Genomic DNA, 26,673 nt, shown 5'->3' with positions numbered 1-26,673 from the left:
TGCTGTCCTGGCTATCCCAATTCTCCCTCCACAAACTCTTGCTGCTATTCTGATGAGATTATAAAAAAGAATATATGGGACCTTTGTTTGGTTTATGTGACTATGTTTTGGTAGTGAGGGAGTCTAAATTAAATAATTGCAGTGTTGTTAGGAGGAGTGAGAGTGGAAAATCCCAGATGGTCACATTCATGCTTTACTCCTCATTATCCTGCTCTGTTTAATTGGTAATAAATTAAACTAATTAAAATAAATTAGTTTATTTTCCCTGTCTGTGATGGTAACCAGTGGGTGATTTCTTTCTGTAATTATCTTGACCCATGAGAATTTCATTTTATTTTCTCTCCCCTGCCAGCTGAGGAGGGCAGTGACAGAGTAGGTTTAGTGGGCAGCTAAACCAGTGGCTACTCTGGTTCAGCCAGAATCAACCCACCACACTATACTCTGTACTTCTGTCTCACAACATATCTGGGAAAGATAATTGCCATATAAACTGCAGTGCTGAATGTCTTTTGACTCCTCATTTAGTTTTGAAGCTCACATCTGCAAAATTTTTCAAAAATTATTCAGAACACACCAAATGATTAGAAACTTCACTGGAACTAGATTTTATCACCCACACTCTGCAAACCCCAATGCAGCTTCCTCTCCTCACATCACAACCTCTTGTTTTTTTCCAAAGTGACTTGAAAATGAAATTCTTTCTTGAGCCACATTGTCTCCTCAGCACATGCACTCCCTGCAAGTGTATGAAGTTTCTCTGATGGCTGCAACCAAAGCAGGCTTATTGTGTGCCCCGAACCATGCTATAGGCAATGCAAACAGCAATTGCAGTAACACCACCCAAAAATGAGATCAAAAGACATCTAATGCAAACAGTCAGACCAAGGAAATGTCCTGAGAATTCTACTCTCCCAAAAGAGCCAGCTGTACAGCAATATTTTATTTGCTAAAAATAGGCACTCTCCAGGCTCAGATGCACACAGTTCCCAGCCAGAAGAATCTGTCAGACTATCTGGTTTGACCTCCGGGATAGCCAGGGCTCTTCCATTTCCTGACTGCTGAGCTCAAGTGCTTCCTATCACTTAAAACACGGCTTGTCTTTGACTAAAGCCCAATCTTGCATGAAGCATTTAAGCTGTGCTCAGAGACACAGAGAAACGGATCGCACAGCCTTCTCCCTGGCAGTTTGTGCCTGAGGATTATCACTCCATGGACAGGCAACAGCACCTTATTTCTGTTTGAGGGTTTCTTCAGTTTCAGTTAATAGCAGATTAAAGATACTGTTTAAATCCTCTTTTTTTCTCCCTGCAAAAATAAGCACGCTGTGCAACTAAGTGACCACTGACTCACTTTCACAATGAGTTTAGGAGATTATTCTTTGACAGACTGGATTTTCAGTTTGGACCCCACTTGCTTTTTTCTTGCAGGTTGTTTTCCAGTGTCCTTCACTGTTTTTCCTTAGATATCTAATTCCACATAGTGACAAGTGCTTACAAGACACCAAGATTGCAGGGCTCTATGTGATGACATTAATGTTACTTTTCCAGGCTTTCATGAAATCTGGCTTCAAGAGCCTGGAGAAGTAGAAAGCTTTGGGAACATCTCAGGGAGTCTCTGTCACAGCTAAGAAGATATTTGGCAGACACTTGGCAAACACCAGCACAGGGAGTGTAACAGGGAATGGTCAGGTCAGTCCAGCAATGGAAGGGGATACTGAGAAAGAAACATTTTTCCCTCCATAATTGTCTACTAGACTGTAATTTCCATATAAAAATGGGAGGAAGCCAAGGGTTCTCTCTATCAAAAATAACATTTTGAAGAAGGAAGATTTCTTTTTTGTATTTCAGCCTTTGTAAACCCCTCTTTGCTCTCACAGTGACTCACAGAGTGCCTGGCCTGTGTCAGGTTAGTGACCTGAATAACAGGATATGAATATTTCTAAGATTACATATAAAGCCCCACTTAATTCATACAAGCACTTTCTTCCATTTAGATGTAAACACTACCTTATCAATTATCCTATTTGAAACAAGGTGCTAAAGGTACCAAAAGGGTAAATCAGCTCTCATCATTGCACAAGAGCAGACAGCCACCAGCAACAGGCAGAAGTGACATGGAAATGGAGAATTCTCTCTACCAATCTCCACTGCAAACTCATCTGTTCCTCTACAAGTATGGTACAAAGTGTCTGAGATTTACTGTGTTTCCCGCAGATCATGTTCTATCAAGCAAGTCCAACCTCTCCTTAAGTGTGACCAACCTCTCCTGCTCAGTCTGAGACTTGTCCCATTCCCAAGTGCATCTTAGGGTGTAACCTTGCTTCCTGTAAAGACACAAAGACCATCAGAAGCAACCTAAGGCTGAGAAGGGAGAAGGATTGGGAAAAGGCTCTTCCTCTGCCTATTCCCACATGCAGACATCCCCTAAACTATACTATTTGAGTAATTCCAGAGACACTGTTCATCAATTCAGTGAATGCCATTAATTGACATGCATGTCACATCCTTGTGATTTGAAGAAAGCAAGAAAGTCCTAAATGTTGAAATATAACTGTCCAGAGTAACCCTGGAGCTGTGCTATAGACTGATTAGCTTATCAAGCTCCCTAGTGCTTTCCTTCAAACTGAGCACTGCTGGTACTGCCCATCAGAAAGAATATTCTCCTGCAATTACCAAATTACCAATTTTTGGCACAGCTTTGGGGATTTGATCAGTGTTTCCTGGTCTCAATAACAGTTACACAACAGCTCCCACTTAAGCATCTACTTGGAGCTACTCTGGTGTGAAATAGGAAATCAGTTTGGGCTTGTTGGGTTATTTTGTTTCTTTGGGTTTTTCAAGGGGTTTTGTTCAGGGTTTTTTTATTATTATTATTTTCCTATTATACGGTAGGGAGTATGAGTTTTTCAGATCCCATCTTGATTATAAAAGCAAAGAGTAAACCTTAATAAATCCCTTTTATTCCTATATTTATATCCACAGCACAATATTCTTCAGTGCCTTTAGTCAGGTTATTTAACCGGCCAGTATCTTGGTTCCTCCATCTCAGACACTGAGATGAGGAAGGTCCTGAGGCTTCTGCACTTTTTATAACTAATGTGAAAATGGGCTTCACAGACTGCCTTTCAATCCATATTTCTTTATTGCTGATCTTAAGCCTCAGTTGTTTGCAGACAGAGGTATTTTGGGGTACAGAGTGAAGCACAAAGCAAAGGCTGCATTCCTGTTCAGACTCAATAAGAGAGAAAAAAATGTTTTGTGCCTCTTCCTGTCTGTCAGAAGAAAAATAGCAAGAATGCATAAAAGAAAACAGTTGGGGAATGAGCATTACTGGATAAATAAATATGGAAGAAGAAAAAAAATAAACCCTTTTTGTGTAAGTAATGTAAACTGGGTAATTTCCCTCATTTTTTATATCTGCTGAAACCAGCCCTGATGCAATACATTGAAAACCTCCCTGTTTTTCTCAGCCCATAGATAAAATGTGCCTTCAGTAGTGACTTGCAACAGGAACCTCATCTGTTGCAAACACTTTGAGCCTTCCTTATTTCTCAGAGAGGAAGTATGTGGCCTGTTTGGCAAATGCTGCTCTTCATGACAGCGTGAACTTCACAACACACTCATTCGCCCGGCTGCTCCTCGACTTGATCAGCTAAACCTTGCTGGCAGCCTGAGAGCAGTACTATGACTACGGCTTTTTTCAGAAATACTGCAACCTGGAATGCCATGCCTAGCATTTAAAGGTAATCCCTGCTGTGATATATTTTACATTATCTGCGTACGAGACCAAATGTTTCGATTTTATTTATATACAAGGGTATTCTATTTCATTAACAATGACAGTATTCAGACTGTGGATTTCAAGTACCACCAAAGGCAGAAATAGAGGAGTCTGCCTTGATCCTTTTCACAAGGAGTGGTACTAAAGATAGACAGGACAAGGAGTATTTCTGCTGAAACCTAAGAGTAAGATAGATGCTTAGGACCTTATGCTAAAGCAAACTGCAGTTCACTATAACCAAAATATGAGCCCACAGATTAGTGGGCTTTTTATTCAAAGTGTTAGAAGTGTGGATAGTGTGGTATTTCTGTGTTGTTTCATGTTTGCATGTGTCTATGAATTACTTTGATGACAGTATTATGTTATTCTTTCTAAGTGCAAAGGTACAACTGCCTCAAAGCTGAAAAGATGTTTATTTTTATTAATGATAAATTAAGGGAAACTCACCAAAATAATATACTGTTTCTGAAATGTAAGTTGTTTTGCTTTTTCTTTCTCCACAAGAAAATAACAGGATGCCAGTGCTTTCATTTTCAAGCTAAATGAGATTCAGACATTACCTGTGAACTTTATTGAGAATTAAATTGTAAGACCTTGGCAATATAGATGTGAAAATCAGGAAACAAAAATAAAATATGGTATAGCATCTCAGGAATGATGAATGCTCTAATTTTACTAGTCTATGGTATTCCTTGTAGGAGGACTTTATTCATGTGCTTAACTTGCTTTTTTACTCCTCTTATTACTTTCATTTCTTCATATTAACTAATTCTCAATCATATTAAATAAAACTTTGAAAAAGTTCTCACCAAGTTGCAGAATTTCTTTTGTTTCATGCTATTTAACTGCTGCAGAAGCACATTTTCTCCGAGAACAAATTCTGCAAGAGGAAGTTATTGCTAAATGTGCTGCACACAGGAACGGAAGGGGAAAATTGTACCACAGGTTTTGGGGGTCATACAATATAGGTCAGTGGGATTCTGGTCTTGGCAGATGAAGAATTCTTGTCTGCTGAGAGTTCTGATAAATAGGACACAAAGCAGGATTGGGACTGTGGAGGTTTCCTCTCGTTCCTTTTGGCAGCAAAGATCCCTAAGCTCCAACAGCTGTGTGTGCAAACAGCCATCTGACCACCTTTCCTTGGACACTGTGGCACAAGTGGAAAGGGGAGAGGAGAAAGGACCAATGCTTGGAACACTCCAAATATGATCTTAACAGTTAAAACCAAATTTCCATGCAAGCCTGAGGAGGTGGCTGGTGAGCAGGAAAGCTGCAGGTAGATTTTTGTTCCCAGCAGTTCCTCTGAGCTGAACAGCAGCTGAACTCCACACAGGGTTTGGGGTAGATAAGACACAGTAAGTTCAGAGACTATAATTTCTCTCTAGTTCTTCCTACACACCCTCTGTGAATTATTTTCTTTGGCATAGTTATCTACTTCTGTGATGGAAGGATGGCACTTATACTCGTATCCCAAACTCTGTCATCAAGTTTAGATATAAGGAACAAAGTTTTCATAATGAGGGAGCTGAAACACAGGTTACCCAGAGAGGTGTTAGATGTCCCATCCTTGTAAACATTCAAAGCCAGGTTGGACAGGGCTCTGAGCAACCTGATCTCATTGCAAATGTCCCTGTCCATGGAGGGAGGGTTGGACTAAGTGGCCTTTAAATGTCCCTTCCAACTCTATGATTCAATAATGTCAAGTGAGATGCAGTGCCTGGAGCAAATTTGCTATTTGAGAAGATTATGATCCATAAAACTGTTACTGTTCTTCTATTGATTTCAATGTAAAGAATTGGTTCATGAAATCTTTAAAGTTTCCAGTAAGTCTAGTTTTGCAGAGTGTCTCAAAATTTCAGAAAACCACACAAGAATTTGTCATGCAGCGATGGAATGGATTTGTATTGTGCTGACAATAACTCAACACAAGCCACTTAAGCCATCAAGTTCTATAACTCCAGAGTAAAGCACACTATTGTTTTAGAAATATGACTAATTTGTACATTCCTACTCTAGAAACAGTGATATGCCATTGCCAGCAAACAAATAGAGACAATTTTTGCCTGCTCTATTTCAAACAAAACTTCCATGTCCCATTTTCAACATGTCAAGGTTTTTCAACATGTGAAGGTTGAGTCAACCTCAGAACATTCACTCCACCACCTTTGACTGGACTATAGGAACCTTAACTCTGCCCATGTACATAATGACAAGTGGCCTTAGCAGTAAAACCTAGTCTGATGTCTCATTTTCCTTTTAGTCACTTTGGTTCAGTGAATTAACAGCAAGGGCCAAGCTTTCCATTTTTTTTATTTTTACCAAGCACTACTGCAGTGAAACTGGAGAGCATCCTGAACTCTCTGTCCCTTTCACGACTTCGTGCTACCAATGGCAGTGACGGTAAAAGAGCACGGAAAATGCAGCGAGAAGCAGCAAACTGCCACGTTAATGACAGTAAAGGCCAGGACGTCACTGCTCCTCACTGCACTGAAAGTACGTTATAATGTTTGCATTTTCCACAAGTCAGATTATTCCACATCTAAGGCACCAGCACGGAGCTGCGTGTTGAGCCCTGATGGTTCCAGAGGTCCACTGAGAACAACAGTTCCTGGTATGGCAGAAGGGAACCAGGCTGTGTTCTGCAAAAAATGCAAAGTAGGAACTTGCCTGTTGTCCAGTATTTAATCTCTCTGGACATAACTAAGCGACATATGAGCAACCCTACATAAACACTTCAGGTATTTCTAAAGCATTATTTACAGTTTAGATCCTTAAACACTATCTTGAAAAATGTAAGGGCCTTGATGAAATGTGCCGTACTTTTAGAAAGACTGAAAGTCTGAAGTAAAAATTTCCACCATGCACAAATACTACATATCGCTTTCCAAAGAGACTCAGGCACACTTGAAATTAGGAGTAGGAAAAAGGCCACTGGTCACGAGCCTGACACTTGTAGGAAGACTTGCTCTCCTGCCCCTCAAATAACAGAACCCAGCCTTAAGTGGCACGTAGAGGTAGGACTCTTATTTTTACTTTTTTTTTTTTTTTTCAGACTTTTGGGACACAAAATTCATGCAATTCTCATCTAAGGATGAATTGCATGTGTCGAAATTATTGCTGGACATAAGATAGTCATGCTGTCATTCTTGCCATCTACCTGGAATCGCACAACATTTTTGGTTGCAGCTAAGATTCTATATACTGAGCAAAATTTGAGCTTCCCTTTTAAAGTACTGCAAAAATTCATCTACCAGAGCACAGTGCCCAGGAGAGGTTATCAGTCCAGGTATTTATCTCACTCCCTGGGCAGACATTCTCAGCCCTGTTGAGCTCTCTATTGCTGTACCCAGGAAATTTTTTCTGGCTAATATGAAGATGAGCCATACACATCTATAATATCTGTAGCCAAAATACTGGCTGCACTACTCCTATGGGTTTACCTCTTGTTCTTTATGGGATACAAGTAAGAAAAATGTTCAACAAATTAAAATTGAGTCTTGCAGAAAGAATACTCATAATTAGATCAGAAAATTATGGTCTTGAAAGCAGACATTGCCTGATAAAGTGAATTCTGGTTTCAGGTTTAGAAATTTACACAGAGAAGCTTTTTTTTTTTTTTCTTTTTTCTTTGCTTTCTATCAAGAGAACTTGTTTTAAAATATGAATACCCAAGTAGTTTATTTAAATTTAACGGCACTGTTTTATTCAGCTTCTAGACTTCTCCTATCTGGCAACACCTTTTTGTTCTTGTGAAAGTAGGTTTCAGATTCTTGTCAGAGAGACACTGGCACAGCTGCACCCTCCAGATGTGCCACAAGCCAGTTCTGAGTGCATAAAACAAAGGGGTAATGTGCTATTTGGGCAGAAATAGAGAATTTTAGCAAAGAGCCTTTGGAAGCAGCACTAAGAAGCTTGGAAAGCAGATGAGGTGGAGTCAAACTGTGCACTACCATCTGTTCTAGCACTGAGCTCCTTGCATTTGATAAGGGTCGATTTTTCTTTCCTTAGAATGGCATTTTATTCTGTAGGATGTCTTCCTAAACTGTCTGTAAGATGTTAAAAAATTATGGTATTAATCAACATACTGAAATTCTGCCAATCTTATTCCAAAAGATAATTAGCAATAAAGTTTTGCTGATGTCAGCAGATCTACTTTTCAAGTTGAACATTTCTCCACTTGACCCTCATCCTGTGAGGGTTCTAGCCTGTATAAGTGAAGAGCAGCACACCAAAGTCAGTAATCATCTTTGAAATATTTAAGCTAGAAAAGGCTACAAGGTGCAGAATACTCACACAATGCTGCTAGAGCTCCTGTTATCATTTTCACAGAGCAACAGTAAGAAAAATACTTTAAAAAATAATTACCCATCAGCTGGTGGTGTTATTTTGCTTTAATGTACAGTTTTTAAGCAGAGACAGCTTTTTCTCTTCTGCCTCTGAAAAGATGCTACATAGCATGATACACCTTAGACATTCAAAATATTTATCTCTCTGTCCTCTGTCAGAGAGAATTAGAATGGCTGCAGCAAAGCTATGAAAAGGAACTGCTCCTCTCACAGTATTTAGTTCCACAATTGTCTGATACTGTTTCATGTGTATCCATCAAAAATTTTTAAGGTACCTGAAGAATTTGCACTGCTGGCTTTATGCAGGAGGTTTGAGATGAAAAATTTTTTAGGCAAGGTGGTACTTAAAAAGAAAAAAACTGCTCACATTTGCTGAAGACACAATTGCATCAGAAAAAACCCAGACCTACCAAGCTATGTTGTTTGTGTTCAGTAGTAAACCAACATACACACAGTGCTGAAAACCAGGGACATCAGTCTATTTCAATCCTTTGTAGCCTCAGAAGCCCAAATGCTTAAAAACATTTTTTATATGAAATGCCCATATGGGCACAGCTCTGCTGTTACTTCCTATTGTGCTGAGGTACTGGTAATGGAAACTTTTACTACATCATGTTCTTCTGAGCAACTTCCCTAGCTGTGGTTTTCTGCTATTCCCCTGATAAAAGCCCAGAAGTGGTGAGAGTTTAGCAAGTATGTAAAACTCTTGCATGAATTTGACACCAGAGTTCTCAAAAGCAAAACTGTATTAAATTGGAGACACCCAAACTAGGTAATTTCTCATCTGTTAGCACAGCAGGTGTTGCTGTGATGTTAAATTTCAATGTCTGCTTTGATTTAGTTCCGAAGAGCCTTGACGGATTTAGCGAGCACAATGGGAAATACTGTGAAAACTCCAAGAGCATCTGAGGAAACAAACATGCCCAGCCAAACGGGTAAGCACTCATTTCATTCCTTTCAAGAGAAAAAGATGTTCACGGTATACGATAGACCCAGCCATGTGTCTTTCCTCACCCGCCTGACAAGAGCAGGCAAGCTGGTGGCTGCTGTGGGAGAAGGAGGGCATCCACCAGACTGGGCTTATATTTAGCTATGCTTTAGCTCATTTTCCAAGAAGCACTTTAATTAAAACCCCCGAATGTTAAACGTATTATTTGCTGGTGCTCCTTGAAAGACGTTCCTTCCAAATCAGAGAGTGCTGAAACACTGCTTTAGAAACCTGGAATGCTGTGTTTTGACAGAATTGCATGGGATATTTTGTACTAATTTATTCTTGAAATTTGAGGTTCTTTCATTTAAGGTTAAAAGTTTTAATGATGTATTGCCTTGAACCTCATGTCCACCCACTGTCAGATAATTGCACTAACAGCAGCACACAACCAACCTGTCACCAGATTTATCCATAAAGGCTGTAGAGGAATACAAGTTTCACAGGGCAAGCTGCCAAAGGAGAGCATAACGCATCTGCCCTCTGCATCCACATATGAATAAATCAGGTTGCAAATCCCTCCCTGCCACCTCTGTAGGCTGGTAGAGGTCATGCAGCAGAGGGGGGAAAGGAAGAGGGATTTGGTGATCAGCTACTACAAACTGTGAGTGGGTGGGTGGAGAACCAGTAGAGCCTCAGCCCTCAAGGTGCACTAATACAGGCAACTGGCACTAGAGCTGCAATAAATCACTCTCCAAAGGTGAAGAGGAGAAAGCAGTTTTGTTTTTTTTTTATTTTGGGTGGGTTTTTTAAGTAGAGTTTGGTTTTGGTTTTTTTGTTTGACTGGGTTTTGGGTTTTTTTGTTCTTATTTTTTTTTAATTTTGGGTTTTTTCCATGAAAGATTTTCTGATCAGTCTGCTCATTATTATAAGGGTAGGGAATCAGCCTGGCTCCATTTCTGCTGCAAAGGAAACCCAGCCCTGCTCTTGGTATGGTTAGAAACTCCCTGAGATGGGCAGCCTTGCAGCCCTAGGTCCTTTTTTTTTTTTTTTTTTTTGTGAAGAAGAGTGCCTTGTGCTGATATTCCCAACAACTGCTGACAAAAATACCACATATAAATACCAAAACAGAGATATGCACTCACTCAAAGCAAGGCCTTGCTGATGGCTGTGACCAAGTTTGTACTGGTCCTGCACATGCTAAAAGTCAGGATTTAGCAGGGCTAAAAACAACTGCAACCCTTTCTGTGATGGAAATAGAACATACCCCTAAAAGATAACTCTGTAAACATTGATAGCAAGTGAGAAAATATGTATTTAGGGGGAAAAAATCTATTTAGGAATTCAGGAATTCTACTTGAACTTTCCTACACATCTAGCACACCTACAAAGGGTGTAGAACACTACAAAGGGGTGTTGTTAGTCCTATCTGACCTCCTGCTACCACCTGGGGAGAGAACAAATCTGTAGTTGCAGTGGCACCTGCCAAGGCTGTAGGGAGGTTTCAGACACTCTCACAGCTGAAATACCCATGTTTAATCATGCAAAGGCAGGGGGATTGTCACAAAAACTATCAGTGATGGAACACTTCTCCTGTGAGAAAAGGTTGAGAGAGTTGGGGTTATTCAGCCTGGAGAAGAGAAGACTCCAGGGAGACTTTATTACAGATGTCAATACTTAAAGAGGTCTTATAAGAAAGATGTGGATGGACTTTGTACTAGGGCTTGTTGTGATAGAGCAAAGGATAATGGCTTTAAGCTAAGATAGGGTAGATTTAGACTAGATATAAGGAAGAATTTTTTTTGTGATGGGGTGATGCAACATTAGACCAGGTTGCCCAGAGAGGTGGTAGATGCCCTATTTCTTGAGCTTTCAAGGTCAGGATGGCTGGGGTTCTGAGAAACTTGATCCAATTGAAGATGTCCCCAGCAGTTTCAGAGGGTTGGATTACATGACCTTTAAAGGACCCTTCCAACACAAAGGCCAGGAACAGACTTGATTTAACTGAGGTGGAGGATCCAATCCATGGACTTTTAGTAGTTGAAACAGTTATTAGGAGAAGTAGGTTTGCTTTTATTCAGTCTCACTGGCTTATTTCAGTGAGCCTGAATAAAATGAAAGACTGAAACAGAAGGGAAAGAATGAAATGAAAAGGGAAGAAAACAACAAAACAACAAAGCAAAAAACAGGGGGAAGAAAATAGATAACTGCAGTCTGCGAATTTGACCTGCAGTGTTAATCAGACCCCTATGAGCCCCTTGTGCTGCCTGAAATTTGCACTGAAAGCAAAACCTTGTGCTTTCCTCACCACCAGTGTGCCAATCTTGGCCCTGAGAAAGGTAACAGTGTATAGGCTGCATTTCCCAAGGAGGCATTTGGACCCCAAAGATAACTGCACCCCATCTGCCTGCACACTGTACAGGCATTCCTGGCACAACCCAGGGACTGATGACAGAGTAAGGAGAGCAGCAAGGGGTCACTGAGGGTTGTGAGCCCCTCTCTGTCCTCCTTTGGGACCCTGAATCAAGGGTTAATCCTTTTGGGCTGCACCTGCACAGCTCTCAGTTGCCAAGCTGGCTGGTTTAGATCTAGCTTGGGTGCCAAAGTGTGACTCTGCAGCCACACCTTGTGGTGCTGCACAGTTTCCCAGATGCACATGAGTGCCCTCCTTCACCCTCTCTGGTGCCCCCCCTCCCATAAATCACAATATTTCTGCTGCTCAGTAGAGTAACCCTAACCTTAACCCTAACTCCAAACAGCTAATTCCCACTACAGAGATGGACCACTCCAGTGCACAGCACAGCAGATTTTTGAGGGTGATGACCTGGATTGGATGCTCTGCCTACGCTCTTCCTACACTCTAATAAGGTTTCATAGTCCATTCCTAATGAATAATTTCAAGGATACAATATTCAGTCTCACACTTTGCAAGACATGTGGGTGTGAGGACATCTAAAATTAGCATGCATTTCACATTCATTTCCTACTCCTAAAAAAACCACCCATAATTAACACCTGATGCAGTGGAAATGACTGTGCTTCGATCTTTCCACTCTAACTTTTGAGTTGTTCCATTTCAGATGTAACCTACACTTGCACTGTGGAGGAGAGTTTGTGTTAGATAAACTCAGGCAAATCTTTTTTCTTTTATATCTTGAAAGTGTGGGGAGCTCATAAGATCAAATCTATTAGATCGCTGTGAAATTTAGGTGTGGAGAAAATGTGTAATTTGTTTAGTTCCTGTTTCCAGGCTTTTGTGTTTGCAAGGAGCTGGTATGGGTTCTGTGAAATATTGTACAGTGTGGTGGAGTATTTTGCATGACCAAAAAACCCAGTGAGGTTTGACTTAAACACCAATCAAAACGAAGTGAAGAAGGAGGGGGTTCACTCCTTCCCTTACACTTTAATATAACTGTATGTAGTTTAAGAGGAAACATTTGCATGGAGGTGGAAGATAAAACTCTGATATATTCCTTCCTTTTCAGACCTAAAAATAACCATGCAAAATTGAAACAAAAATTAATATAAATATGAAAGTGTAAGCAAAGTAACACAGGCCTTGCTAGAGTAGACAAAAAGTCACCATAATGAAAGGCAAATGACCAATGTACAAAGGAAGAAGAGCAGAAAAGCACTTGTTTTCCACTCTTTTGCTATGGAAGCAGAATATTTATAAATAAACAGCATAATTTTTTAAAAGAGCATTGCTAAAGGCATTGTCCTTAAGATAAAAAACAATTCTATTACATGTAGTATTACAAGATGTTTTATAACCCGAAACAAGAATTTAAGTGGTGCCACTTTATCCTCATTTTGCTATTTTTCAAATGCACCATCCGGCCTTCTAGTCATCCTTGGTAAAGATTTTGTTTGTCAAAAAAGAATCAGTGCCAATGCTTAGGTGTTGTTATCCTCAGGGACTAAGTAGCTTCATAGACAGGAAGGCACCATTAGATTTTCTGTGCAGAACAAGGAAGCCATCAAAGCCTTAGCACAGATTTTCTTCAACAGGGTTGAACTAAGTGCAGAATAAGTTCTATTAGACTAATCACGATGGTTGGTTGTACTGGATCAGTCCTGTTTAATTCACTGACACTAATCAACTAAGAAAATCATGGCAACACTGATATTAAACACATTCTCAAAATAATCATAGAATGGTTTAGGTTGGAAGGGATCTAAAGATCATCTAATACCATTCTCACTGCCATGGGCAGCGATGCCATCCACTAGATCAAGTTGCTCAGACCCCATCCAACATGGTCTTGATCACTTCCAGGGATGGGGTAACCACAGCTTCTCTGGGTAGCCTGTTGTGTTTCTTTTCTTCATGTTTCCTTCAGCTTTTCACCATTATCTCTGTGAGTTGGTTCTAAAGCCCAGAGACACATAGCTAAAAACACAGAGCATTAATTCAGGGTGTTGCACATAGGTTTCCCTTAAAACCTGTCTTCCTTAAAGAGAAGTTGGCAACAAATCTATATTAAATGAGAAAAAAAAAAAAAAACAAACAAGATACAGATGTATTTCTATTTCTCTATCTAATTTCTTTCTTTCCTACCCTGAATTCACACCCATTTTTGCACATGTTGGGCTGCACAGAGTGGGAAGTATGGAGATCGAAAAACGCCTGCAAATGTAGTGCTAGATGGTGTTCCTAAGGATCAGGCTGCTGATCCTGGTGGAGGCAGAGGGAAGCTCTGTCTCCCTGTGAGATCGTGGAGGGTACTGAGATGCACAGAGGAAAGGAACTGCTTCCAGGAAGAACACAAAGAGTGTATGGCACAACCCCTTTTGCCAGAACTTGTGACAAAGGACTCAAAACACCCAGCACGGCACATTTCTGAATCTCCCAGCTGACAGCATTTACTGGGCCCCATAGATTCCAGCACGATGAGGGACATCTCATCATTGATAGTCCCAGTCTTGTGTAAAGTGCTCAACCCCTCAGAAATGCAGGAGACTCAGCATGTCCTACACAGGGTGTAAGTCCCAGATTCATCCCAGATGATGTTAAAGGTCTTCTCATCTCTTTTCTGAGCTCTACAAATTGCCCCTGTGCAATGGCTTCAACTTGAACACCCCTGTGCCTGTTTTCTTTCACTGAAGCTCTAGTACAGGCATGCCATGGTGAGAACAAAGTGCAGAGGCTGACCACCAAGCTCCTCTAGAAAGCGGTGGTAATGGGCAATAATGGCCACACTCTCATCAACCTTGATCTCAACTAATTTCATACCATTGAAAAGTATCAGTGGTGTAAAATTACGAAACAATTCACATTTATCTTCCTTTTCTTAAATATAATGCTACAAAACTGTAGCTGGAGGCAATTAGAGACAGTGGCATTAATCAAACTGGGTTACTTCCTCAAACTATAAACAATTACTTTTTCTTTTCGTTTCAAACTGAGTATGTCCTTTAAATATGGTAATTGCTAGAAAAAGTGGTCTAAATTTAGTTGCTTACAATTAACCATGACATTTTTAATTTCTAGTATCTTTACGGTCATCTTATAAATCTATAGGTTCTTCTTTAGCTCTTTATGTTAATAAAGTGACATTTCAGAGATTTTTTTTTTTTTCTCATTTGACCTACTACATAAAATCTATCATACTTAATGAAAAATCCATTTTTGTCTCAGAGTTTTACCTTTGCTTTAAGTGACCTTTTCTTTCTTCTTTCACAGGTCAGGAGAGTGACTTCCTTGCTGTTCTCTATGACTATCCTTCAGCAGACATAAGCCAACCCATATTTCATGTAGGGGAAAAACTACGTGTGCTATCAGAGTAAGTTGATCAATTTATTTTTAAATTAGGTTTTGTTACAACTGAAGCAAAGCTCTGTTTTATGCACCTGGCCCAAACTGGATGCAGTTCAACAAAATGAATTGAGTTCAGAACTTTTAGAGAAAAATGCTTAGCCATAGCATAAATTTCCATCTAGTTTAAAGATTTGGGATTACAGATTGTCCTTTGATCCACAGATTTCTCTTAGGTTTCTCAGGATAGATTCAGAATCTATTCTAAAATAAGACTCAAAACAATTCTGCTTTGAAAAATTATTGTAAGAAAGTATTCCTCAAATGTAATGGAAAACAGAGTAAGAGCCAAAATAGTTTGAATCACATAGAAAAGGAAAATCATTCTGAATTTCTTTATGTCAAGTGTGTCCGTCATTTTCTCTCTCACCCTTTTTAATCTAACAACTCCATTATGATTAAGTCTTAGAATTACATCCAAATTTAAGGCAAATGTGAATTATTTTTTTTAAAAAATGGGAGGGGTATTTCTTTTTTTACTTAGTGAGGAAAAAAAAGACTGATTTCTTGGCCAGTTCCACACAAAAAATTTTAAGAGCCTGAGAAGTAAGCAGGCTTAAGAGCACAAGTTCAGACTGTCCTTAACCATAGTGCAATATTGCCAGACACAAGAATGAGCACATGAACAGAATAATGGAAGCTAGCAGCCCTGATGTTCTTTAGGCACAGCTTGTATCAGCACACAGTAACCTCCTGGAAGTTATTTGGCCCCACAGCCACTATTTGCACTGCTCAAAATGAAATGCAAGATTTCATTTTTGCAGCTGATGGAGCAGATGGATTCAATGGGAGATCAGACACATTCATAGCAGAGGAACCCTTGGAGGAATTCTAAAAAAAAATTTTAAAATTCTCAACCAGATAGTCAAATGGCTGGAGGAGAGAAGTACTCAAGAGAAGCATCACAGATGACTGATGAATTCTCAAACTCTTCTCCAGGCCACCATGACCTGCAGTGGCCTTTGTTAGTCACAAGACACAAGCCTTAGTGGACCTTTGGTCTGACCCAGAATGGCTGCACTTACGTTCTGCTGACCCAGTGCTTCCTCTGCCTCCCTGAACCTAAGGGTCCCAAGACTCAGATAATACCACCAGATAAATTATCTGCTGATGGAGAGCTCTTCTAAACCGGGGGGATTCCTCTCTGCTAGCTTCTAGCAGTATAAACCCTGCTGCAGTCTGCAGAACATACATGACATGGTACAACAACGGCTTTAGCTTGGAAATTCCAGCTCAAAGTCTCATTCTCAGATTTAAGCAGCTAAAGGCCCTCACATCACCACAGGACTGCCTATGCCCAAATTAATGGGAATTATATGTGTGGCATATTATATGTATACATGTGCTGCAAAGTATAATCTACTGCAGGAACTAAAAGAATAGGCTTTGGCAGCAGAAGTTTTTGACACATTTCTCTGTTGTGCAGTGATCAAGGGCTTCTCCTGATGGATAAATTAGATCCAAAGCAAGCCTTGAGGGGGACTTTCATCTTCTTATTTTGAACCATGAGCTTGTTCACAGAAAACAAGATAGTCCAATGCTCTATGCAAACCACAGTGTCCTGGTGAAGGACCTGTTCTCCCCGACTGGGGTACATGCTGATGTCAGTAGGAATTGTTTGCCTGCAGCCTCTTCCTGCTCATAGGCTGTAATTATTTTTCCAAAATCATTCAAAGAAGTAAAATACAGTAAAAAAGAAGAGTAGCATTGCATGACCAGAGCACAAGTCACCACAGAGGAGTCAGCATAAGCAGCAGAATGTACTGCTTTTACAACAGCAGCTTTTCAGCCTTTACCAAAGTAATGATGTGTGGTGGCAATCAGCCCCACCAGTCCTGCCAGGAAGAGGACATATGGAACCTTCACAGGGAATGCAAATCCTCACAGATATTTGTGACTGCTCTGTGTTGGCAGAACCACTGGCATAGTTCTGCCAAGACACTCTCCACACTGGCCACGCACCTGTCATTACCAGATGAACTGCATTTGGCTGGCAGTAGTCAAACCAAATGTCCTCCAAGATTCGCCCCAATCTACATAATTTCTGTAGCTCCTGACCCAGGAGATATGTGCTGCTCTGGGATTTTTAATAATCAGAGGAATTTTTCAGGGTTAGTAATATAAAAGTTTGGAGGGAGAGAGATGATGAATCTCTCCGGTTTTGTTCTTTTCTTATTGCAATTCTTGGATCTGTCTAGAAGGGTTCTGGGGAAAAAAGGACCAAAATAACCTAAATTTCTTAGAGATAAATTAATTTCATCTGGAAAACCAAACCCAAAACTTTTTGGGCCCTGAAATTTCCAGCTCTGAGCAGTAGACACTCTCCTTTTTCCCTCAGCACAGACATTCTGGACCATGGACCCAGGAGCTATAACTCATGACATTTAACCTAAGTGACTTCAACACAGCTGTTCTAACACACACTGAGACTCTGATCTGCAATCTAGACATTATTCTGGGAGCATTTTTATGAACATCCACAAAAGCAGCATTCAAACACAAGACACAGTTATTTGGATTTGAACTTTTAAAGTGAAGGTGCAGAGAACCCATCAGTCATCAGCACCCTTGCACTATGACTAAAGCTCTTCAGTGTCCCTGTGAAAATCCTTGGTGCCCTGCATTTCTGAAGACATTCAAGAGTCAAAGCTAGAATTCGGTATCACAGCAATAACTTAAGATATACTGGGGAAAATACATACATCTGCAGCTTGAGCTACAAGGTCGATTTTATTGTAGTCTGGTCTGCAACTCATGAAAGACAAGGAAAAGAGCAAACCACAAACCAGGTTCTGTTGGACTGACAGCCTGTTCCCAAGCAGACAGGCTCCATTTCCCAGGAACCTCTACCCTGGTGTTACAGGGCTGCCCAGACACAACACACTCAGCTGTAAACCGAATACCTTGGACACCAGAACAAGTCTAGCTGTGGGAAGGCAGAGCACAGCATGGTTAAACCACTGAGTATTTATCCTTCTTCTTTCAACTACAGAAAAATATTTTATTACTGACGTAATTTAAATGAAACAAATGTAGCTTATTTCTGTGTCCAAATTCAGTTCTAAAGTAGGTTTAGAAATGGAACTACTCTAAATGAAACCAAACAGGGTTCCTTTCTGAATACATAGTTTCAGGAGCACACATAGAAGCTACAAGCTAATCTGTATATCTTTACTAACTTCCAAGTGGTAAGAAGCCCTAAAAATACATCTGAAAATATCCCTTCTCTTGCTTTCACACAGTGAAGGAGGCTGGTGGAGAGTCCATTCCCTTACAACAGGTCGAGAAAATTATATTCCAGGAAAATATGTAGCAAAGGTTTATCATGGGTAAGTAAATGCATTTCCATAGCCTTTCACCACGTTTTTACATATCCTCCTCTGATTACTGAGTTGTAGTCCAAATAATGCCAATAGTGACTTGACAGACAGAAGTTTTATTTACTGACAGTCAAAAATACATCTTTTGAAAACTGAGAACCTCAAATCCACATATAAATTTAGACTAATTGAAAAGGAAAATCCTTCTTTTAAATGCTGGAAAGAGCCAAAACCACCTCAAATCACACATAAGATATTTTATATACACCTGTTACATGGACTGATCTCTAAAGATGCTGATGAAGAGAGCCTATATAGAATGGATTTTTATTATTATTTATATAGAGTAAAATTTTAGCTAAGTTTGCTCATGGAAAACAAGCCAAAAAGAACAAATAGAAATGCTAATAAGTCGTTCAGGAATGTAAACTTTCTCACTGGAAGAACTAAGGAAATTTCAGACATTTCCTGTTGCCATAGACACCACTCTCAAAAAAAAACCCCAAAAAACATTAAAGCTCACACGTACAAGCTTTTTGGCAAACGTTTTAATACCTGCTTAATTTTAAGGATATGAACTGTGAATGCCACTGTGAACCATGCAAGTGCTTAAATTTTAACATGCTTTTACATCCTCCTGAAACAGCAATGCTTTCTCAAAGGCAGGGGACAGATGTGGGGTAATGGAAGCTACTGTCTGCAACTTCAATGACAGCAGACTGGATCAAATATATGAGAACAACTTTAAAATAGAATGCCAGTAACTCTAGAAGAGCTGAGCAAGCCCAGATGTGTTGTGAGACTGGCTGTGGCAAAACACGGCAGTGCACCAAGTCATGGTGCAAATTTGTAGGACTAATTCTACTTTCCCTTATCCACAAAACCCATTAACTTAAATGGTTGGACTGTTCCCTATAAGAAGCAAAATAATTGTAACTTATTTGGGGTTTATTTATGATACAATTTGGGGTTAACAAAAGTGGTGTAAATGAAAAAGAGAGATTTAACTAATACCACAGATGTCATCAATATACCCAGGAATCTGTCCCCACCAATACAGATCAAAGCAGCTCAAAAAGTTTAGTTTTCCCTAATAAGTCCAAACCTTATTATTCTTCTCTTAACCTCACAAAGGTTAATGGAATTCAAAACTAGCAAAATTTTCTCCATAAACTGAGGAAATATGCCTGAATGTAGCTGAGAGAATAACTATAGAAAGCCACAGTGTTGTTTTTGCAGTCACTTTTCCTGGCTAATGCAGCACTTTCACAGCCACATGCTGCTCACTATTTCAATGGTGTCCAAATTTTGGAATTTGTTTTTTCCTGCTTCACAGCTGGTTATTTGAAGGGCTGGGAAGAGAAAAAGCAGAGGAACTTCTACAGCTACCCAACACCAAGGTTGGCTCCTTCATGATCAGAGAGAGTGAAACTAGGAAAGGTGAGACAATACAGATTTTTTTTTCTCCTCTTGATCTCAGGCATTAACAGTTTTACAGCTCTTTAATTCACTCCCTTGTCCTGCTTCATATGGATCAGTCCAAAAGCAGAAAAGATATATAATGGGAAGGCAAAGGCACCCAGTGCAGTGTGCCAGCCTTTGCTAGTCACCTACTGGAAACAGGGTTATTGATGGCCATGGAAAGTTCCACAGGCATCAGCACAAACAAGACACAGTCGTTTAAACACTATTATTTACTTTGGTTGCATGCAAACCTTATGAGGCAGTGGGACTTTAATGAAGGAAAAGTCACAGCTCTGCCTTGGTCCACAAAAGATTGATTCAAGAAGTTGTAAAATGAACACCAAATAGTGGGGGTGGCAGATAAGTGTGTTTACTGTCTAAAGGAAGGGGGTCTTTTATTTATTTTTAAAAATTACTGGCCTTCAATTTTATTTTCTTCCTTTTGATAGCTGGGAATTATATTGTACCAACTTTATACTTTCATTTTCTTCAATGCGGACACAGATACAAAATCATAGAATGTCCTAAGTTGGAAGGGACACACAGAGATCACTGAGTCCAACTCCTGGCCTTGCACAGGACCACTCCATTAATCTCATCATGTGTCTGAGAGCATTGTCCCAACACTACCTGAACTCTGTCAGGTTTGGTGCTGTGATCACTTCCCTGGGGATCCACTGTTCCAGTGCCCAGCCACCCTCTGGGGGAAGAACCTTTTCCTGCTATCCAACCTAAACCTCCCCTGACACAACTTGAGGCCATTCCCTCAGGTCCTCCCGCTGGTCACCAGAGAAAAGAGATCCATGTCTGCCCCTCTGCTGCCCCTCCTGAGGGAGCTGAGCACAGCAATAAGGTCTCCCTCAGCCTGCTCTTCTCCAGGCTGAACAAATCTCCCATCTGCAATGAGCTGTCTTCCTTTTCTGAAGGACCAGAACACATTCTATCATGATACTACAGATAAAAGGGAATAATATTTCATCTATTCTAACCTCTTGCATACCACAGGCCAATTAGTTTCTTAATATCTATACTACATTCAAAGAAATTTAGGATTGGCATTCAGACCTTACCAATAAATGCTACAGAACAGTTCTAAACAAAGAAACAGAAAAATCCAAGTGGCCATCTCCTGCTATGACTGCATTATCAGGTCTCAGCTACTACATTACCTGAATCATTATTCTGATTCTGGTATCAGAATACCAGCCTGTGAGTCTGATCATCCTATTCAGTGGAAGGCAAACAACTTCTGTAAAGGCCCATTTCCTTTATGCCGTTTCAAAAGTTCCCATGCCAGCAATAATAAAGAAAGAGCACACCAGAAATTTAAATTCAACCAAAATCTCAGGTCATGGTGTATCCTTTATATCTGTATTTTATAAAGTATAAGATGGCCACTCAGGTTTTATCAGCTCTTTCTGAGATGTTTTGAGTCATGGAACCACATCTTACAGATACTCTATTCTGCTACAGATACCAAATCAGAACTGTAGCCCTACTTTGGTGTAATTAGTTCTTCTCTCTCTCCAGGGTTATATTCCTTGTCAGTGAGGCACAGGCAAGTGAAACATTACAGGATCTTCCGCCTCCCAAACAACTGGTATTACATCTCTCCACGACAAACCTTCCAGTGCCTTGAAGACCTTGTCAATCACTACTCAGGTGAAAATAAGTGCAGAAAAAACCATATTTTCCACAGGCAACTGTAAAAAACTATCTATCAAAGGTTAAGGAAAAAAAAAAAAGTTTTGCCTATGTCCAAGACGTGCAAGTTCTGCCACAGAACAAGCAATGGGAAAAGTTTACGTTTATATGTTTTACTTTATTTTTCATCCTAAAAAAAATGCTGCCCTTAACGGGATAACTGAAACTAATACAAGGATTCAGCTAAATAAAGCCAGATGAGTTCTGTCTGTATTGATGTTTTGCATGATATTGTGTAGGATATTGTATAGCCATGTCAATAACACTGAGCCAAACACCAGTGTCTACTGGTTCCCTAGAGAACTTCCAAATGCAGTTTGGAAGTCAGCAGAGGTCAGGAATGCTCAGCCTCTCTCAGAGCACACCTAAAGTCAAAGTGTGAGCATACAAAAACGTTCAGTTGTACAGAAGCCATAAACCTGTAGTTCTGTCTTCCAGAGACAGACTGCGACTCCTGTCTGACTCTCTTTGCCAACATGAAGATGTCTGCCATTCATTTATTTGTCATTTAGACACGCAGACAGCTTCAGGGCATGCAACACCAGGTCCTCTATTAATCTTTCCTAAAGAACCATTACAGCACACAACCTTATCTGCAGCAGAAATTTTTCAGAAATGTTGTAAGCATCTTCCCTATCACTTCAGAAGGAGCTTATGCCAGGAATTTATCAGCAGTATTTATATCAAGAGGCTCAAGCTGTTAGCTCAATTGCACAGTCAGCTGTCACTGTTACTAATATCAGTCAAATGCATGACACCTTTTTCAATGAGAATTTTCCAGATTTATGTCAGTTTAACCTGTGTCAGAAAGGTAACTTGAGAAATGACACAATCAAGTGACTCCAGTTATCATGCATCATAACGAGAACATTCTAAAATGAGGAAGGAAATTGCAAAAACCTAATTGCCTAGAAATTACAAGAGAACAACAGGTTCTGTGCTTTAACAGGCAATGAGTACTCTGTATTTTTATAAGTGTGAAATTTCCATACCTAAGTATTTCACAGGTAAAAGAAAAAGTGTGATGGCCAAAGAGTACACTGATAAATTGAGGAGAAAAGTCATTCACATTCAAAACAGTCAAATTAAACTTTCAAGTCCAATGATATAAAGAGAGGAGGAAGAATTTGGACAGCATATATATATGTATTTACATGTTAGCTAGTTGACACCTTTCACCATTTAGAAAGAAGGAAACAATCAAAGCCTAAAATCTGGGCTGGGGCAGAACCCAAAACTTGTAACAATTACCACTTTTACTTGGGTTATAGGTGTAAGAGGAGACAAAACTAGATTTAAATCTCCTCCTTCCCCCACCATGAGAGGATACAGGATCTCACCCTGAAATAAGACTCAGAATCGTAGAACAGCAGAATTTAGCCATGATGTTCTCTATTTGCCAAAAGAATATCAGTGATGTTCCTAGTGGAGCAAGAAGAGAGTAGAGCATAGAAACATTGATGAAGGTAACATGTGAACCTTGATTCATTCCACAGTCCTTGATGTTCCACAGAAGAGTAGGCAAGCACACAACCCAATCTGATATTTTTACAGCATAGCTGAGACAATAGGAGGCAAAGCAGAACTCACTGAGAGCTCAGAAAAACTGGTTTAAGTTGCTGCTCCGTCATAAAAGTCCTTCTAGTCTTTGTGCAAGTCACTTTGTCTTTCTATGTCTCAGTTCCTTCCATGTACTGTATGAAATATACCAAATGAAAAATTAAAACGCAAAGGTGTAAGGAATAGAAAAAAATTAGCCTGTGTTACTGTTTTCTTGCTGAGAACCCACAATTTTTGACTGCCCCTGCTGAGTCCAGAACTGTTTATTTGAACATGCACCAGGGAAAGAAAACATTAAGCAAAGATTAACTGTCTGTGTATTCCTTTTCCTTTTCAGAAGTTGCTGATGGTCTCTGCTGTGTCCTTACAACACCTTGTCTCACCCAGTGCACTAACAACAACACCGTGATGAATCCAGTCCCTCCTGTGGTGATGCGGAATAAAAATTTCAACTGGAGAAACATTCACAGGTACCACATTCAACACAGGCTGCCAGAAACAACAGGGGTGTTTCCCAGCCATCTATATACTTGTACTTGCAACACAGAAGAAATAGCTATTTATTTCCTTCTCCTGAAAGCAGTTTTAAAGCTTGGACAATCTGACATCAAGCAAACCCATGACAACTGAATTCCCAGCTCTCTAACTGATAACCTAGGTTTAACTTTGAAAGAAAGAATGGTTAGCATCCAATCATTTCTCCTATGCAGCTACCCATGTGTTCAGCCCTGAGTCCTTTCAGCAAGGGGCAGGAGTAAGAGCTGGGCCACACAGCCCAGTGACCTCCAGCCCTGTTGATCCATCCCCAGTGATGTGCAGTGCTTCACACATGAGCCATGGCAGGCAGAAGTGGCTCCCCCTTTTTCACACACTCAGGAAGCAGTTCATTGTCCAAGAATAAACCTTTCCTGTTGTGTCTCTCTCAACATACAGCCCAGTTCAGGAGATTTCTAATATCACAACTGCCACAAGAGAAAGTAGGTCAGGTTTCAGAAGCTGGGGAAACAACCACCCTCAGAAATAAAAACACCTTTTACTTTTGAAGGCTAAATTTCCCTCCACTACTCTTCCTTCGCAAAACATTCATGTGCTTATGAAAGCAAGAAAATTTTGTGCAGTATTGAGGTAATTTTTCCTACATATTAAGAAGAGAATATCGATGATACTTCCTTTTCAAGTGCCAAAAAATATTTATATATTGCTGTTTTACTGGTTTTTTGATAAATTCTAAGCAACAGAAATGCCTGGTGATTTATGAGGCAGAAATTGTTTTTATGCAACAAAAATAATGTTATTAGGTTTAACAACTGTTAATATTATCTCAAGAGGCTCAGTCCAAGTAGCTAAAAAGTAACAAAATTTTGTTCTCTTAAAGGGTGGAGGTGACTGAAGATACCAAAAGCACCCTGGCAGCAATGGATGACTCTTGCCTCAGCTATGGTCTGAGGGAAAGCATCGCTTCCTACCTCTCCCTAACTGAGGATGACAGCACTTCTTTTGCAAGTGCCAGAAAGAAGAAATCTCAATCTCTCATATACACAGGGAGCAAACTTAAGAATGCCCTTCACTTGCCACATACATGCTATGACGACTAAATATAAGACAAACAGGAAAAAGCCACAAACTGACGATTCAGAAGAGAAACCAGAGCATCCTGTGGTCCTGCTGTCCTTCTGCAGCTGAGAAATACAATCAGCTAAGCTGGTGACCAAACACCAGCAGTGCTTCTGCATTTCCTCTTCAGAAAATTAACCAGAGACCTTTTCAAGGCTGCTATCTCAGCCATGGTGTATGCTGGGAATGTCCCCAGTGCACCAGAACTTGTTCTCAAGCAGGATGAACCAAGACAGACTCTAAGGCAGAAGCCAAGGGGTGCAGGTGACTCTTCAGCAGGGGCAATGGCCAGCATCGTACAGACATGACTGCACAGGGAAGGACTAACTGCAGCTCAAGAACTTAAATTAAGTCTTACTCTAGTATTCTCCACAAGGCTGAAAACCTTCTTTACAGAACCAATCTACACTGAAAAAAGGAGCATTTTTCTTCTCAAGATAGACTCAGTGGACTTATCCACTGTCATCAAGAATGGGTCAGAGGGACATAAATAACCCCAAGAAAGTATCCAACATCCAGCATCCAAGAAACACCTGATTATAGTAACTTCATACTTCTCTCTTAGGAGAAAAAATTAAAATCACTGACTTTACAAGTAGCATTTCATTCATTTGCTGGCAATGGCCAGCAGTGTAATAAAATGGTCAGAAAATTAAGAGCAGGCTTAATTCACCGAAAAAAGCAGGTCCTGCTTACACCTGAGATGGAAGTTCAGACATATCCAAACATGTAATTCTGCTGCTCATAGTAAAGCAAATAAAATGTTTAATTAAACAAAAGGGTGTTTAATTAAACAAAGGGATGTTTAATTAAACAAAGGGGTGTTTAATTAAAAAGTTAGATGTGACGATATTGTGCCTAACTGCAAAGGTTGGCTTGCAAACCTTTTACATGTACAGGGAGCTATTTTAATTTTGACTTCTGAAGTCAGCCACATATTTATGTATAATATTTATATTAATAGCAGCTTTTAAAATAATTAAACTAAAGGAACAAATCAGTAACAGTGGATGTTAGAGATTTTTCCTAATGACTTCCCTGACGAGAGTTATGTCAAATAGTAATTATACTTTCCATCAAACCACTTAAGGATTAGAGGGTTTTCTGAAATTTCTTTTTTTTTTTTTTTTTACAGGCATGTACCATTTTCTAAGTTTTAAAAGAGCAAGTAGCATTTTCCTTTGAACCTGCTTGGGATTGCTTTCTAAAGCAAGCAATGGTTTGAAAAACTGGAGAATTTGATATATATATTTATTTTATATCTAAACACCTCTTAGGACAAAGCTATGTGCTCTTTAGATCTTCTATCAGGTCATTTGCACTGGAAAGAAAAGTTCAGAGATCAAAAGATATCACAGCCTGTTTAAATATACTTCAGGACTTAAAGGATGAATGTAATTTGGCTGGTAGGCATTGAACTCCAAAAACTAAAACATACTCAGGAACTCTAGGCATTTGTATAATCTAATCACTGTTACTGATAATCAATACATTATGGTGACTGCATTTTATCCATGAAATGTATATGGGGAACATTTCAAATTTCTAAGTCATTACTTGTATTTATTCATTAAAATAATATTCAGTAGTTAATTTGTGTTGCTTTTAGAAAATGGAAAACCTGGTCTGTGACTAGTACAAGCACCCAGCCTTGCAATGCCAGTGCCAGAAGGTATCTTAGATGGAAGGTGACAAAAGAATCCCAGTGCCCACACAATTGGCAGCACTCAGACACACTGTGAGAAGGGGATAAGATGTTCTGACATTGACAGTTCAACAATCACAGGCCAGTTTAGCACAGAAAGGACCCCCAGGCATCCTCTGATCCAACCTCTCCCTGTTCCACCAAGGCCACCTTGAGCCATTTGCCCAGGACCATGTCCAGATGGCTTTGGAATGCCTCCAGGGATGGAGATTCCACAACCTCCCTGGGTGACCTGTGCAGACACCCTGTCATCCTCACAGTAATGACATGATAAAGTGACAAAAACTAGTTAAATGTGCCATAGAGATGGCTGGATTTCACAGATAGTTATGGGGAAATTCTGTGAGCTCTGAACATTTTTACAATTAACTGAAAGACTTTATTGAGGACCTTTTAGGAAACATGAGCATGCAAGGGATGGAAGACCCCAGGCA

General features: G+C 39.9%; 2 protein-coding genes across 3 annotated transcripts in view; one reads left to right on the top strand and one right to left on the bottom strand.

Annotated features, from left to right (window-relative positions):
- Window positions 1-26,673, bottom strand: part of TG (thyroglobulin) — a 143,812-nt gene that overhangs the window by 33,420 nt on the left and 83,719 nt on the right. The window lies entirely within an intron of this gene.
- Window positions 3,536-26,127, top strand: SLA (Src like adaptor). 2 transcript variants are annotated; one of them, XM_066336338.1, is made up of 8 exons: window positions 3,536-3,742; window positions 8,968-9,061; window positions 14,741-14,840; window positions 18,115-18,201; window positions 19,529-19,632; window positions 21,187-21,318; window positions 23,258-23,390; window positions 24,296-26,127. In XM_066336338.1, the coding sequence occupies exons 2-8, from the start codon at window positions 9,001-9,003 to the stop codon at window positions 24,513-24,515; spliced, it is 837 nt and encodes a 278-aa protein (XP_066192435.1). In that variant the 5' UTR covers window positions 3,536-3,742; window positions 8,968-9,000; the 3' UTR covers window positions 24,516-26,127. The 2 variants fall into 2 exon arrangements, with proteins under 2 accessions (XP_066192435.1, XP_066192439.1); XM_066336342.1 differs by lacking the exon at window positions 3,536-3,742 and adding an exon at window positions 8,782-8,819.

The sequence above is a fragment of the Sylvia atricapilla genome, chromosome 1 (genome assembly GCF_009819655.1).
Source record: "Sylvia atricapilla isolate bSylAtr1 chromosome 1, bSylAtr1.pri, whole genome shotgun sequence".
NCBI lineage: Eukaryota > Metazoa > Chordata > Aves > Passeriformes > Sylviidae > Sylvia > Sylvia atricapilla.
Note: the sequence above shows the minus strand (reverse complement) of the source record. Positions and strands in the feature narration are given on the sequence as shown.